At 49.5% G+C, this 17430-nt stretch overlaps 1 protein-coding gene across 3 annotated transcripts in view; it reads left to right on the plus strand.

Moving 5' to 3' along the window:
* The first annotated feature begins 3933 nt into the window (after window positions 1-3933).
* Window positions 3934-17430, plus strand: part of LOC147114226 (E3 ubiquitin/ISG15 ligase TRIM25-like) — a 65486-nt gene continuing 51989 nt past the window's right edge. Inside the window, exon 1 of one of the 3 annotated variants that reach the window (XM_085995900.1) lies at window positions 3934-4577. In XM_085995900.1, the coding sequence (XP_085852026.1) occupies window positions 4017-4577 (561 nt within the window). In that variant the 5' untranslated portion in view covers window positions 3934-4016. The remainder of the gene's footprint in view (window positions 4578-17430) is intronic. The other 2 variants (XM_085995902.1, XM_085995901.1) reach the window with 2 other exon arrangements.

Consider the following 17430-nt stretch of genomic DNA (forward strand, 5'->3'; position numbering starts at 1 on the left):
GTGACCAGCGGGGTGCCACAAGGATCTGTCCTGGGACCCCAGCTGTTCACAATATATATAAATGATCTGGATCAGGGAATTGGATGCAATATTTCCAAATTCGCTGACGACACTAAACTAGGAGGAGGGGTGGGCTCTGATGAGGATGTCAGGAGGCTACAGTGCAATTTGGACAGGTTGGGGGACTGGGCGGATACGTGGCAGATGCACTATAATGTGGATAAATGCGAGGTTATCCACTTTGGGGGTAAAAACAGGAGGGTGGATTATTATCTAAATGGCAATAGATTGGGAGATGGGGAAGTGCAGAGGGACCTGGGTGTTCTTGTGCACCAGTCACTGAAGGAGAGCATGCAGGTGCAACAGGCGATTAAGAAGGCAAATGGTATGTTGGCCTTCATATCAAGGGGGTTCGAGTATAGGAATAGGGATACCTTACTACAGCTGTACAAGGTGCTGGTGAGACCACATCTGGAGTATTGTGTACAGTTTTGGTCGCCCCATCTGCGGAAGGATGTTCTTGCCATGGAAAGAGTGCAGCGGCGATTCACCAGGCTGATACCTGGAATGGCGGGAATGACCTACGAGGAGAGATTGAATAGTTTGGGCTTGTACTCACTGGAGTTTAGAAGATTGAGAGGGGATCTCATCGAAACATATAAAATTATGGCAGGCCTGGACAGGCTGAATTCAGAGAGAATGTTTCCAATGGCAGGGGAGCACAGAACCAGGGGCCACAGTCTAAAAATAGCGGGCAAATCATTTAAAACAGAGATGAGGAAGAATTTCTTCACTCAAAGAGTGGTGAGCCTGTGGAATTCCCTGCCACAGAGGGCTGTGAAGGCTAATTCAATAAATATTTTCAAGAGAGAATTGGATATATTTCTGAAGGCTAAGGGGATTAAGGGTTACGGAGAAAAGGCGGGGACGGGGTACTGAACTGGTAAGATCAGCTATGATCTCAGACGAAGATCAGCCATGATCTCATTGAATGGCGGAGCAGGCTCGAAGGGCCGAATGGCCTACTCCTGTTCCTATCTCTATGTTTCTCTATGTTTCTATGCTCCCCCTCCCCCCCATGCTCCCCCTCACCCCCGTAATCACCCTCCCCCGTGCTCCCCCTCCCCCGTGCTCCCCCACGCACCCCCCCGTGCTCCCTTCCCCCCGCCCCGTGCTGGCCCCCTGTGCGCCCACTCCCCCCATGCTTCTCCCCCTCTCACCCCCGTGTTCCCCCACAATGCTCCTACCCCCCACCGCATGTTTGTAGAGGGAAGTATGTTCACCAGAACATACTATTCCTGCTCTTCTTCAAATAATATGCTGGCATCTTTGACATTCACCTGAGCAGGTCCGCAGGGCCCCAGTTTAATGCAGCATCGGAAGGAAGGCACCTCCGACACTGCAGCACTCCCTCCGTACTGCCCTAGAGAGGGCTCACACGCACACACACACACACACACACACACACAGACACCTACACACACGGACACACACAGACACCTACACACACACGCACACGCACACACAGACACCTACACACACGGACACACACAGACACCTACACACACGCACACACACAGACACCTACACACACACGCACACACAGACACCTACACACACGGACACACACAGACACCTACACACACGCACACACACAGACACCTACACACACGCACACACACAGACACCTACACACACGCGCACACGCAGACACCTACACACACGCGCACACACAGACACCTACACACACGCACACACACAGACGCCTACACACATGCGCACACACACACATACACACGCACACACACACACACACTCACACACACAGACACCTACACACACGCACACACACAGACACCTACACACACGCGCACACACAGACACCTACACACACACACATACACAGACACAGACACCTACACATACACACACACACACACACGCACACACACAGACACCTACACACACGGACACACACACACACAGACACCTACACACACACACACACACACAGACACCTACACACACACGCACACGCACACACAGGCACCTACACACACTCACACACACAGACACCTACACACACTCACACACACAGACACCTACACACACGGACACACACAGACACCTACACACACGGACACACACACACACACACACACATGGACACACACAGACACCTACACACACGGACACACAGACACCTACACACACGGACACACACACACACACAGACACCTACACACACGGACACATAGACACCTACACACATGCACACACACAGGAACAGGATTCAGCCATTAAGCCCCTGGAGCCTGTTCCTCCTTTGAGTTCGATCATAGCTGATCTGTATCTTAACTCCATCTACCCGTCTTGGTTCTGTAACCCTTAATTGCCTTAGGAACAAAAATATATCAATTTCAGTTTTGAAGTTTGTAATTGACCTCCAGTCTTAACAGGATTTTGGGGGAAAGATACAAGATGAGAAAGTAGAATTAACATCATTAGTGCTTCCTACCCCTTTAGGTTCCATGGTCTGCACCGCAGAACTGGACACAGTACTCGAGGTGGGACTGGCCAGAACTGAACACAGTACTCGAGGTGGGTCTGACCAGAACTAGACACAGTACTCGAGGTGGGACTGACCAGAACTGGGCACAGTACTCGAGGTGGGACTGACCAGAACTGGGCACAGTACTCGAGGTGGGACTGACCAGAGCTGGACACAGTACTCGAGGTGGGTCTGACCAGAACTGGACACAGTACTCGAGGTGGGACTGACCAGAACTGGACACAGTACTCGAGGTGGGACTGACCAGAACTGGACACAGTACTCGAGGTGGGACTGACCAGAACTGGACACAGTACTCGAGGTGGGACTGACCAGAACTGGACACAGTACTCGAGGTGGGACTGACCAGAACTGGACACAGTACTCGAGGTGGGACTGACCAGAACTGGACACAGTACTCGAGGTGGGACTGACCAGAACTGGACACAGTACTCGAGGTGGGTCTGACCAGAACTGGACACAGTACTCGAGGTGGGACTGACCAGAACTGGACACAGTACTCGAGGTGGGACTGACCAGAACTGGACACAGTACTCGAGGTGGGACTGACCAGAACTGGACACAGTACTCGAGGTGGGACTGACCAGAACTGGACACACTACTCGAGGTGGGACTGACCAGAACTGGACATAGTACTCGAGGTGGGACTGACCAGAACTGGACACAGTACTCGAGGTGGGACTGACCAGAACTGGACACAGTACTAGAGGTGGGACTGACCAGAACTGGACACAGTACTCGAGGTGGGTTTGACCAGAACTGGACACAGTACTCGAGGTAGGACTGACCAGAACTGGACATGGTGCTCGAGGTGAGACTGACCAGAACTGGACACAGTACTCGAGATGGATTTGACCAGTGCCTGTACAGTTTGATCATGATTTCCTGTGACTGGATTCTCCTGTTCAGGATTTTTAGTCCAACATTATTTTGTCTTTGTTGTTGCAGCTCTGCGTTGGTTGGACATGTTTCATGTTGAGTTTACTGAGACTTGTAGCCTCTGCTGCTTTGCTTTTTCCCATCTCTCTTTGCCCCTCTGATGAACCTTTAACTTTTTCTGTATATTTTTCTATTCCTCCCAGAGAGCTCCTTCCCCTTCCTCTCGGCAGGGTTTGTAAAGTTTATTTTTCCTCTTTATATCAGTTTTAATTTGTTTGTTGAACTATTTTGGGTCTGGTTTGAGCTGATTAGTTTTGGGTCTGTGTTTCCTGGGCCTAGTTTGCTGTATTCTGGCTCCATATTGTAAAATTGCAATCTTGTTTTTCTGATTTTGGTTCTGAACTGCTACTGCAGGCCTGAAAGTGTTAATCTTCAGCCAAAGTGAGTCATAAAAGTGAAACTAACATTGTCACTCCCTGCACCGAGTGTTTATAAGAGTTTCACTTCCTGCTCTGGCTCCTCGCTCTCTCCGGTGCTGTGTGAAAACTCTTCAGGTGCTGTAACAATGGAGCCCGGAGCTTTAGAGGCTGAATTAACCTGTGCTGTGTGTCTCCACGTGTACCAGGATCCTGTGGCATTAGCCTGTCTGCACAGTTTCTGTTTGAAATGTATTGAGCGAGTTTGGGCCCAGGCAGCAGGCCCAGGAGGCTTTGAGTGTCCTCAGTGTCGCCGGAAATTCAACCCCAGGCCCAGACTGGAGAGAAACTTCACGCTGTGTAATATAGTGGAAAAATACAACCGCTCACAGCCTGCTGCTGATTCAGCCCGTGTCATGTGTGAATACTGCATCGAGAATCCAACCCCAGCTGTGAAGACGTGTCTGAAATGTGAAACATCGTTTTGCTCCCTTCATTTAAAACCACATTTACTGAAAGAGGTCTACAAAGATCACACCCTAATCGAACCCGTGACTGACCTTACAGAGAGGCAGTGTCCGGAACATAAGAAGATCCTAGAATTCTACTGTAAAGATGATGGAGAGTGTGTGTGTGCTTCCTGTACAATAATAGGGAAACATAAACCCCACACACTGCTGAGCCTAGATCAGGCACACGCTGCAATTAAGGTGAGTGACACAATTCCCGATATTAAATACAGTGAGCGCGAGTTTTCCTTTTTTTAATTATTCGTTCCTGGGAAGTGGGCATCGCTGGCAAGGCCAGCATTTATTGCCCATCCCTAGTTGCCCTTGAGAAGGTGGTGGTGAGCCATCTTCTTGAACCGCTGCAGTCCGTGTGGTGAAGGTACTCCCATAGTGCTGTTAGTGGGGGAGTTCCAGGATTCTGATCCAGCGACGATGAAGGAACGGCGATATATTCCCAAGTCAGGTGGGACAGGACACACCCACTGACTGCAGACAGTGCTGCTTTAGCCCAGTGTTTTTTGTTGCTCTGGGTCTGGGTGTTTGTTTTCTGTCAGTCAGATTTACTCCCTCCCCTTTCTCTTACAGTCTGTCTGAGAGAGCAGGGTGGGCATTGGGAGGGGTGTGAGAGTGGCCCCGGGTGACTGCCCCTCACCCACACTCAGCCCCTTCTGGGGAGGGCACTGTCGAGCTCAGTAATTCACTGTGTGGGCACCTGTGAGAACTGGCACTCCATGGCATAGGGCTGGAGAGCAGAGCATGTTGTGGCCCTGTGTAACGCTGGGGGATTCTGCCCTCTGAGCAGCAGGGAGAGGACCATCACCGGTGGGGGAGTGAGGGACACCCACAGGGGGAGACTCAGGGGCTGGGTGGAGAAACTGTTCCTCACAACAAGAGGGAATTGCTGTTTGAGAAATGCTGGTGTGTTGGAGTCTGTCTCCCTTTTCCCACGGCTGATTGCTGGAAATGGAGGAGCTGAGTCGCTGTGAAAATGCAGCACACGGTGTGTCACTGTGAAAAGAAGCCGGTGTGTGTGAGCTCACTCAGTTTATACAGGGCAGGAGCCTCTTTACTGAGAGACACAGAAGGCAATATTTCTGCTCAGGGTCCAGACACTGAGGCCCCAAGATTCACGGGAAGGCAGGGAGGGAGCAGGGGGCCTGTCAGTGACCGGGAAACACGGAAATTCCGGGAACACAGAGGTCCGGCCCAATTTAATGTCAGGACATCATTAGAATTGTTTTACTCTGTTTCCCTCCCGGCAGCGGAGCCACACGGAGAGGCTGAGCCCTGCCGGGCGGGAAATCCTGCGGGACAAGGCAGGAGCCGGGGAACGCTGATGACGGGGAATCAAAGATCAGGGCTTGTGAAGTGGGCTCGGAGCACAGCGGAGAGATTGTGGGCGGGTGAGAGAAGGCAGGAGAGAGAGATGGCGGGGAGAGAGAGCGGGCGGGGGAGAGAGAGATGGCGGGGGAGAGAATGATGGTGGAGGAGAGAGATTCACCGAGGGGCACGACGCTGCCCAACATGCCAGCGAGCAATAAGTTCAAGGGTCAACCGCGGGAATATAGGGTCTTGGTTAATATCTGACAGCAGTGATTGTTTAGGTTGCAAGCATAAAATATCCATAATCGTTGTCCAAATCAGTGCTACAGTCTCACTAAATGATTTATTTTAAAGAATAATGGGGGAGCAATTGGGTGGCGCCCCCTTTGGAGCACTCACGTCGCCGGGTCGTTAATTTTAGCCCCTCAAAAAGGTTATTGCTCCCGCGCCGGAAATGGAATGGTAACGCCCCCAGCAGGAGGCGGGTCTACTGGAAGCGCTCCCCCTCCCTCTGGGGGTGCTCCCATTTAGTATCGCGGTGCCACGTGTAACAGCGCCACGAGCGTTGGCACATAGCGAGGCGGGACTGCAGGCCTCCCACCCCTGTTTAAAGGGGAGGGGCCTAGCAGCGCGCACCGGGGCCCTGCTGGACCACCGGGCAGCGGGGTGTCGGCAAAAGAGCCCGGCACTCAAGAGGAGTCACAGTCTCAGAGGATGGCCTTCGTGAATTTGAGAAGAACCATTTCGGTACTGGGGCAGGGGCAGAAACCTGTTTGGAGGGATTCAAACATGGAGTTCCAGGAAAGATGGGCACGGTTTTGGAAGGTGACAACACGTTCCAGGACTTTGGAGAGGAAAGGGAGGTTGGAGATGGGGAGGTAGTTTTGCAAGGACGGAGGGGTCAAGGGTTGATGTTTTGAGGAGAGGGGTGATGACGGCAGATTTGAAGGAGAGGGGGACAGTACCTGAGGAGAGAGAACCGTTAACAATATCAGCTAACATGGGAGCCAGAAAAGGAAGTTGTGTGGTCAGCAGTTTAGTAGGGATAGAGTCGAGGGAGCAGAAAGTGGGTCTCATGGACAAGATGAGGTCGGCGAGGTCAGGAGGGGAGATCAGAGAGAAACTGGAGAAAGATGTGAGTTCAGGGCTCGGGCAGGGGGGAACTTGAGAGGAAGTTTGGCCCGGTGGGCTTGGGGAAGGAGGGAAGTGACAGAGGCAGCTGTTTGGATAGTCTCAATCTTAGAGACAAAGAAGTTCACGAGCTCCTCGCACTTGTTATTGGAGTTGAGGGTGGAGGAGACGGGAAGAAGGGTTTAAAAAGAGAGTTTGCAGCAGAGAAAAGAAGCTGGGCGTTATCTTTGCATTCCAAAATAATCCTGGAAAAGGAAGCAGCTTTTTCAGATGAGAGCAGGACCCGATAGTGCTTTATGTGTTCCAGCCAGATCTGGCAGTGAATCCTAAGGCAGTTGTCCGCCATATCCGTTCAAGTCTGCGTCCCTTGGACTTAAGGGAGCGGTGATGAGGGCCGTACTGGGGGAACGGCCAGGGTGAGAGAGATAGTAATAGTTTTAATAGGGACTCGGGCATCAAAGGGGGCGGTGATGGTGTGATTAAACAGATCGGTAGCTGCAGAAATAACATGGTGAATGGAGGGCCAAAGGCTGGACAGTAGGGATTTTGGAAGTGCAGTTGTAAGTGAGTTGGGAGAGAGTTTTTTCAAGGGGCGGACACAGAAGGAGGGTCTTGAGGGAAGTGGCGGTAGGGATTGTGGATGCATTGGTAATAATTTTCCAAAACTCCCTGGACTCGGCAATGGTCCTGGCAGACTGGAAAACTGCTAATGTAACACCCTTATTTAAAAAGGGCAGTAGACAGAAGGCTGGAAACTATAGACCGGTTAGCCTAACATCTGTGGTAGGTAAAATTTTGGAGTCCATTATTAAGGAGACAGTAACAGGACATTTGGATAATCATAATTTAATAGGACAAAGTCAGCATGGTTTTATGAAGGGGAAGTCATGTTTGACAAATTTGCTGGAGTTCTTTGAGGAAGTAACATATAGGGTGGATAAAGGGGAACCAGTGGACGTAGTGTATTTAGACTTCCAAAAGGCATTTGACAAGGTGCCACACAAAAGATTATTGCTTAAGATAAAAAATCACGGGATTGGGGGTAATATTCTGGCATGGATAGAGGATTGGCTATCTAACAGAAGGCAGAGAGTTGGGATAAATGGTTCATTCTCAGACTGGCAATCAGTAACTAGTGGTGTTCCACAGGGGTCAGTGCTGGGTCCCCAACTCTTTACAATCTATATTAACGATTTGGAGGAGGGGACCGAGTGTAACATATCAAAGTTTGCAGATGATACTAAGATGGGGGGGAAAGTAGTGAGTGAGGAGGACATAAAAAACCTTCAAGGGGACATAGACAGGCTAAGTAAGTGGGCAGAGATTTGGCAGATGGAATACAATACTGGAAAGTGTGAGGTTATGCACTTTGGCAGGAAAAATCGTAGAGCAAGTTATTATCTTAATGGCAAGAAACTGGAAAGTACTGAAGTACAAAGGGATCTGGGGGTCCTGGTGCACGAAACTCAAATGGTTAGTATGCAGGTGCAGCAAGTGATTAAGAAGGCCAATGGAATGTTGGCTTTCATTGCTAGGGGGATAGAATATAAAAATAGGGAGGTGTTGCTTCAGTTGTACAAGGTATTGGTGAGACCGCACCTGGAATACTGCGTACAGTTTTGGTGTCCATACTTAAGAAAGGACATACTTGATCTCGAGTCAGTACAAAGAAGGTTCACTCGGTTAATCCCGGGGATGAGGGGATGGACATATGAGGAGAGGTTGAGTAGATTGGGACTCTACTCATTGGAGTTCAGAAGAATGAGAGGCAATCTTATTGAAACATATAAGATTGTGAAGGGGTTGGATCGGGTGGATGCAGGGAAGATGTTCCCGATGATGGGTGAAACTAGAACTAGGGGGCATAGTCTTAGAATAAGGGGCTGCTCTTTCAAAACTGAGATGAGGAGGAACTACTTCACTCAGAGGGTGGTAGGTCCATGGAATATGCTGCCCCAAAAAGCTGTAGATGCTACATCATTACATAAATTTAAAACAGAAATGGACAGTTTCCTAGAAGTAAAGGGAATTAAGGGTTACGGGGAGCGGGCAGGAATTTGGACATGAGTCTAGGTTCGGATCGGACATGGCCCTGTGGGTAGCGGAGCGGGCCCAGGGGCCGTGTAGCCTGATCCTGCTCCTATTTCGTGTGTCTAATTCTGTTAGATTCAGGAGATGGTTCTGTGATAATGGATTGGCAGTTAGGATCAGATCAGCCATGATCTTATTGAATGGCGGAGCAGGCTCGAGGGGCCGATTGGCCTACTCCTGCTCCTATTTCTTATGTTCTTATGTTCTTATAGAGTTGCGGGGGGAAGGAGACAGGGGTGGAAGGCGGATGTGGGTGGACAGCGATACGAGGAAGTGGTCAGAGATGGCCTTATCTGTCATTGACACGATGGGAGTAGCGAGGCCACGTGAGATGGCCAGGTCAAATCATAAAATGGCCATGAATGGGTTGAAGCCGAGCCTTTGAGAGGCAAAGTCTTGGTCCAAATCGTCACCACGCTGTGGCATTTGATGTCTACTGATGTCTGCAGATGAGGTCTGGAACTCTAAACACTGCTGGATCTCCGCCCGCACCAACACTTTTCCAGCAGAGGTCGCTCCGTAACTCTGTGAAACCATTTTTATGTCAAGGCTACTCTCGGTAATCCTGCACCATTAACACTCGCAGTCCCGAAAAACAGAAAATCCACTGTGGCTCTTCCAGAGAGTCCAAGGGGTTAATTCGTCAATTCATGATTTCCTTCTGTCACCCTGGGGAAATATCCACTCAAATTAAGAAACTTCAAATTTAACAAAGCCCAAAACCTGTTTCCATTCAGCAATGTGAAAGTTGTTGCTTGGTGAATTAAAGCAGCTGTCAGCGGAAGGGGTTAAGTGCTTTGTGTGTTTATAAGGAGGCGGAGCCAGACGCGGTGCTACGAGCTGCCATGCGTGGCGCTGCTACACGTAGCGCCGTGAAATTCAGTCGTGGCTCCCCAAGCAGGAGGGGGAGTACTTTCCAGTAGCACACCACCTCCTGCTGGGGGCGCTACCACTGAATTTATGAATTCAAAACAGAAGGACTCAATATCTCAAAACTAATACCCGCATGTGTACACACACAGAGAAAGCAATGAACAAACTGAAGACAGCCTATGCTTATAGAAAAGACATTGATTAAAATGTTTGAAATGCTCCCAACATGATGGACAAGACGACAGAGGGTTAAACTGCTTTTCGCTCTGTGAAGGGAAAAGGGGGCGGAGCTGACACCACAAACAAACATCACACAGACACATTGTTAAGAGAGACTTTGAAACAAAAGGAAAGCTGCAGCTTGTTAAACATTCGTAGCATTCTTAATGTCAAGCCCTCAGCCAATGGGGACGGTAGGATAGTGATTATGTTACTGGACCAGTAATCCAGATGCCTGGATTTATAATCCCGAGATGTGGTCCAAATCCCACCATGGCAGTTTGTGAATTTGAATTTAAATAAATAAATCGGGAATAAAAAGCTCTCGGATAGTCGTAAAAATCCAACTGGTTCACCAATGTCCTTTAGGGAAGGAAATCTGCCGTTGTTATGTCCGCGTATAAATAAAACACGGACTGCAGGAGAACGGTGTAACAGGTGTTTACTGAACGTAGGGTATACTGGAACTAACTGTACAGATTACTACTCAGTGTTATATACAGGTGTGGTCACTGATGGTACTGCAGTATACAGGGGCTGTAAAAGATAGTTCCTCCCTTAAAGGTACATACATTACAATTCCTCCCCTTTTAGATTAACAGTACCATAACATTCATTAAACAATTAAATAATAACTAATTACAATTACAATTTTGTACAATATACATCAGCTGAAAATAATCTCTTATAAATTCAGCCTTTGGGGAGGCTTCCTGATCCTTTCTGGATAGCGCCTTTCTCGAGTGTCTTGCTCTTGCGGCAGAGGCGATTCTGGCCCCTTATCATTGGTTGGTTCATCAGCTTCCGACGCTACTGTTTCTGAGGTAGATGCAACCGGTACTTCGGGCTCATCACCAGGTACGTATGAGCGAGGCATGGGGTTGACTTGTTCATGTGACTCTAGGATCTGGTCAGCATGGCGTCTCACGATGCTCTCTCGAACGTCCACTGTGTACATTAGTGGGCCCTGCCGTGTGCATATCGTTCCTGGCTGCCAGTTTTCTGTTCGGTAGTCGCGGGCCAAGACTGGTTGCCCTACCTTGAAGCTCCTTGTTGGCTTCTCATTGATGTGCTGGAATTGCTTGTTTTCCACATCTCATCGTACATTTGGTTTGAGTAAATCCAGGCGAGATCTTAACCTTCGGTTAAAGAACATCATGGCTGGGGCCTGGTTGGTGACTGCATGTGTCGCATTCCGGTAGGCTAATAGGAAAGTGTCCACCTTGTGTTGCAGTGGAATGTTGTCGTTATACATCACCTTTATTGCTTTTTTAAAGGTTTGTACGAACCTCTCAGCCAATCCATTTGTGGCTGGATGATACGGGGCGGATGTGTAATGCTTTACCCCATTATTTCTCAAGAACCTCCGGAAATCTTCGGACACAAACTGTGGTCCATTATCGGAACAAATCTGTTCTGGCAAGCCATTCCTGGCAAAAATGGTCCGTAGGACTGCAATAGTTTTCTCCGTGGTGGTGGAGGACATTTTGATGGCCTCTGGCCATTTCGAGTGTGCATCCACGGCTATTAAAAACATTGAGTCCATGAATGGACCAGCAAAATCAATATGCACCCGTTGCCATGGAGATGAGGGCCACTCCCATGGGTGTAGATGGGCCTGTGGTGGTGCATTTTGGACTTTCTGGCATCCTGCGCAGCTCTTGGTCATTTCCTCGATTCCTTTATCGATTCCCGGCCACCACACAAACGCCCTGGCTAGGCTCTTCATTTTTACCCCTCCCAGATGACCCTCATGAAGCTCATTGAGCACTCTATCTCTCAACTTGGGTGCAATTACCACTCGGGATCCACACATCAAGGTCCCCCGGCACACTGACAGCTGTTCTCTCCTTGACGAGAATGCTGGTAAGTGAGTCGCCATGTGCTGGCCATCCCTTCACCGTCAAATCATATACCCGAGAAAGTGTCAGGTCATTTCGGGTTTCCTTCTCTATACTTGCATTTGTTACGGGTAGATATTCGACTATAGTTGAATGGAATATTTCAATAGGATCCACTGCAGGTGCTTCCTCCACCGTAGGCAGTGGCAGGCGTGATAGCCCATCAGCGTTTCCATGCTGTTTCGTGCCCTTATACTCAATTTCGTATTGATGTGCCCCTAGATAAAGGGACCATCTTTGCAGCCATTGCACAGTCATCACTGGAACGCCCTTCTTTGGGTTAAAGATGGAGACAAGAGGCTGGTGATCAGTCAGCAAGGTGAATTTCTGCCCGTGCAGATAGTGATTGAACTTCTTCACCCCCCAAACTTGGCTGAGGGCCTCCCTGTCAATCTGGGCATAGTTACGCTCGGCTGAGGTTAATGAACGTGACGCAAAGGCTATTGGCCTCTCTGAGCCGTCAAGGAATTTGTGCAACAGCACCGCTCCAACGCCGTAGGGTGACGCATCACATGCCAACCGAATTGGTAGTGTTGGATTGTAATGGGCCAATACTTCTTTTGAAGTGATTAGGGTTTTGCTTTTCTGGAAAGCACGCCTACATTCGTCACTCCATTTCCATGCTACTCCAGTTTTGCAGTCGGGCATTCAGTGGGTGTAGTATAGTAGACAAATTTGGCAAGAACTTATGGTAGTAGTTTACCAGCCCGAGGAACGACCTCAGTTATGACACATTTTCCGGTGCTGGAGCCTTGACTACTGCCTCAATCTTGTCTGGGGACTTATGTAACCCCTCTTCATCAATCATGTGGCCACAATACGAGCTTTGTTTCCTGAAAAACTCGCATTTGGGGCGGTTGGCTCGGAGCCCATATTCCTGTAATCTAGTGAGCACCTGCTCCAGGTTGGCAAGGTGATCACTGTCATTTTCGCCCGTAACCAGGATGTCGTCCAAATAACACTGGGTTCCTGGGATCCCTTGCAGGACTTGTTCCATCGCCCTCTGCCAAATAGCCGGAGCTGATGCTACCCCGAATATCAGCCGGTTGTATTGCTGGAGACCTTTATGAGTGTTGATTTTGAGGTATTTTTTTGATGCTTCTTCGAGCTCCATTTGCAGATATGCTTGGGCCAGATCAATCTTAGTGAAGCATTTCCCTCCAGATAGTGAGGCGAAAATATCTTCAATCCGCGGACGTGGATATTGCACGGTGTGAAGGACTGGGTTCACAGTTACCTTAAAGTCCCCACAGATGCGAACCTTCTTTGGCTCCCCAGGCGTGCTGCTCAACGACTTTTTCATTACAGGAACGATGGGTGTGGCCCACCCGCTCCAGTCCAACTTGGACAGTACACCTGAACGTTCCAGACTCTCCAGCTCTGATTCGACGGCTGGGCGCATGGCATAAGGTACCGGTCTGGCCTTAAAAAATTTTGGGTTTGCGTTTTCTTCAATTTTGATCGTTGCAGTTATGCCTTTTAGTGTTCCAAGTCCTTGCTGGAACACTTCTTTCGCGTCAGTTAGGATCTTTGACAGTCGCCCAGGTGTGACGTCGTCATCCTTTTTGTCAGCCACAGTCAGTGCCTGAATGGAATGCCAATCCAATTGTATTTTCCGGATCCATTCACGTCCCAGTAATGGTGGTCCTCCATCTTGTAATATATACAGATCCAGTTTCTGTATTTCCTTACCGTTGTATTTAACGGGCACCCTTATTTTTCCTTTGGGGTAGACTTTTTGCCCCGTATACGTCTTCAAGATAATTTTTGTGTCTCTCAAGGGTATATGTGAGAATAGCCGCTCATAGTCTCGTCGATTCATGACTGTTAGGGCTGATCCTGTGTCCAATTCCATCTTTACCTGGGACCCTGCTATCATGAGAGTGACCCAAATGGTTCGGTGATCCTCCTTTGCGATCACATTGTGTAACTTCAGACAACTTAGTCTCCTGCTTTTGGAGTCGTTATCACTCTTTTGATCTTCTGAACTACTGTCCGTCATCTTCTGTACTTTCTTGTACTTTTCTTTAGTAGTTCTTTTAGTGTTGGTTTTCTTTCCTGACCTGCAGACTCATGCTATGTGTCCTACTTTTCCACACTGTCTGCACACTTTGTCCTTAAACCAACAATCCTTCTGGTCGTGGGTTGTTCTGCCGCAGCGATAGCACTTCTCTGCTCCATATGCCATTTCATTGGTGCTATATTCTTGCGGCTTCTGTTGTATTTCTGCAGCGCCCCGTGCTGCTGCTTCATAGGATACCGCAACGCTGAAAGCTCAGCGTAAGGTCCCTTTCCGATAGAAGTCGTTTCTGGGTTCCTTCACTCTGGAGCCCGCAGACAAACGTATCCCTTAAGGTATCTGCCAGTCCTGCTCCAAACTGGCAGTGTTTTGATAATTTGCGTAGTTCCGTGAGATAACCAGCATTACTTTCGTCTTTGTGCTGGTTTCTTTTATGGAACTTGAATTTTTCTGCTATCAGCAGCAGTGTAGGGTTTAGGTGTTCCTGTAATATAGTGACAATATCCTCAAAACTTTTCTCCATTGGTTTAGTTGGGGTTATTAAATTCCGTAATAGGCCGTACGTTCTCGCGCCCATCAGATTCAACAATACCGACGCCTTCTTCTCATCGGACACCTCGTTTGCCTTGCAGTACACTTCAATCCTCTCAACATATGTAGCCCAGTCTTCGACTTCATTGTCGAAAACAGTGATACTGCCACTCTTCGGCATCTTGGGTGTGGTTTAAAATGGCGCCTCCCGCGCTTTTCCTTCTTCCTCAATGGTTCAAAATGGCGCCTCCCGCGCTTTTCCTTCTTCCCCCGCTGCTGCCAATGCTGCTCCTAGCGTTTCTTATGGTAATGGCGGCGCCCTGTGGATTTCGCGCACTTCCCCTGCGCTGCTGCCAATGCCGCTCTCGGTGGTCCTCGTGGCAAATGGCGGCGCCTTGCGGCTTTCTGCGCATCTCTCTCTCTTCCTCTCTTCAACGCTGCCCTCTGCGTGTCTCTTTTTCTTTCCCTCTTCAACGCTGCCCGGCTCCTGAACACTGGCCGCGCCCTGTGCGCTCCACCCTCTCTCTCTCTTTCTTCCCGTCGATGCTGCTCGGCCCTCTTACTGTGCCGCTCGGTCGAGCTCTAGCCCGCCGCAGTCCAGGAAGGGTCAGCGCACTATCTGCTACCAGCCCGATTTGCTGGACCACCTCGACTGGAGAACCAAGCCTGGCTCTCGACAGTCTCCCCCGTGATTCTCTAATCTCCGATGGATTACTGGGCGTTGCCCGCGGTTGACGCCCGTTGCTCTGGCTTCGACCTCCAAGATGCTGCTCTTCAGGGACGAATCCCCGTGAGGTGATGCAGAACTGCAGGTGAGTTCGAACCTGCTCGTCGCCACTGTTATGTCCGCGTATAAATAAAACACGGACTGCAGGAGAACGGTGTAACAGGTGTTTACTGAACGTAGGGTATACTGGAACTAACTGTACAGATTACTACTCAGTGTTATATACAGGTGTGGTCACTGCTGGTACTGCAGTATACAGGGGCTGTAAAAGATAGTTCCTCCCTTAAAGGTACATACATTACAGCCGTCCGTACCCGGTCTGGCCTATATGTGACTCCGGACAAACAGCAATTTGGTTGACACTTCACTACCCACAACAAAATGAAGCCTCTCGTTAGCGCCTGGGCGAAATTTAGGAGGTGGTTAGCAGCCATGCGTAGCGTACTACTTCCAGTTCTGGTCAGTCCAACAACAAGTACTGTGTCCAGTTCTGGTCAGACCAACCTCGAGTCCTGTGTCCAGTTCTAGTCAGTCCCACCTCGAGTACTGCGCCCAGTTCTGGTCAGTCCCACCTCGAGTGCTGTGTCCAGTTCTGGTCAGTCTCACCAGGAGTACTGCATCCAGTTCTGGTCAGTCCCACCATGAGTACTGCGTCCAGTTCTGGTCAGTCCCACCTCAAGTACTGTGTCCAGTTCTGGTCAGTCCCACCTCGAGTACTGTGTCCAGTTCTGGTCAGACCCACCTCGAGTACTGTGTCCAGTTCTGGTCAGACCCACCTCGAGTACTGTGTCCAGTTTTGGTCAGACCCACTTCGAGTAATGTGTCCAGTTTTGGTCAGTCCCACCTCGAGTACTGTGTCAAGTTCTGGTCAGACCCATCTCGAGTATTTTGTCCAGCTCTGGTCAGACCCACCTCGAGTAATGTGTCCAGTTCTGGTCAGACCCACCTCGAGTACTGTGTCCAGTTCTGGTCAGTCCCACCTCGAGTACTGTGTCCAGTTCTGGTCAGTCTCACCTCGAGCACTGTGTCCAGTTTTGGTCAGTCTCACCTCGAGCACTGTGTCCAGTTCTGGTCAGTCCCACCTCGAGTACTGTGTCCAGTTCTGGTCAGTCTCACCTCGAATACTGTGTCCAGTTCAAGTCAGACCCACCTCGATTACTGTGTCCAGTTCTGTTCAGTCCCACCTCGAGTACTGTGTCCGGTTCTGGTCAGTCCCACCTTGAGTACTGTGTCCAGTTCAAGTCAGACCCACCTCGATTACTGTGTCCAGTTCTGGTCAGACCCACCTCGAGTACTGTGTCCGGTTCTGGTCAGTCCCACCTCGAGTACTGTGTCCAGTTCTGGGCAGTCCCACCTCGAGTACTGTGTCCAGTTCTGGTCAGTCCCACCTCGAGTACTGTGTCCGGTCCTGTTCAGTCCCACCTCAAGAGCCGTGATTGAGTCGGCCTCCACCACCCTTTCAGGCAGTGCATTCCTGATACTAACCACTCGTTACATAAAAAAGTTTTTTCTTTTGTCGCCTTTGGTTCTTTTGCCAATCACCTTAAATCTGTGTCCTCTGGTTCTCGACCCTTCCGCCAATGGGAACATTTTCTCTCTATCTACTCTGTCCAGATTCCTTATGATTTTGAACACCTCGATCAAATCTCCTCTCAATCTTCTCTGTTCCAAGGAGAACAAATCCAGCTTCTCCAGTCTATCCACGTAGCTGAAGTCCCTCATCCCTGGAATCATTCTTGTAAATCTTTTCTGCACCCTCTCTAAGGCCTTCACATCCTTCCTAAAGTGCCGTGCCCAGAATTGGACACAAGACTTCAGTTGAGGCCGAACCAGTTTTTTTATAAAGGTTCGTCATAATTTCCACGCTTTTATACTCTATACCTCTATTCATGAAGCCCAGGATCCCTTAAGCTTTTTTATCTGCTTTCTCAACCTGCCCTGCTACCTTCAATGATTTGTGCACATATACCCCATGGGCTCTCTGTTCATTCACCCCCTTTCAGTCAGCATGTTATTTCCAGACCCGAGGGGAATTGCGAGAGCTGCTCATTGCCCGTGTCCCATTAGGAATACGCAAAGTGTTCTTAGTGTCTCCCATATAGGGTTTGGCAAAAGGCTCAACGTCCTTGTCTTTACTGGTGTTCACTCTGTCCGAGACCACTTGATAGCTGATGCTGTGCCATTGGCGATCTGTTTACCGATACACATACACGTCAATCGAAGCCCTTTCCTTGCTGG

The sequence above is a fragment of the Somniosus microcephalus genome, chromosome 8 (assembly GCF_052327205.1).
Source record: "Somniosus microcephalus isolate GS21.2 chromosome 8, FLI_Smic_1.0, whole genome shotgun sequence".
Taxonomy (NCBI): Eukaryota; Metazoa; Chordata; class Chondrichthyes; order Squaliformes; family Somniosidae; genus Somniosus; species Somniosus microcephalus.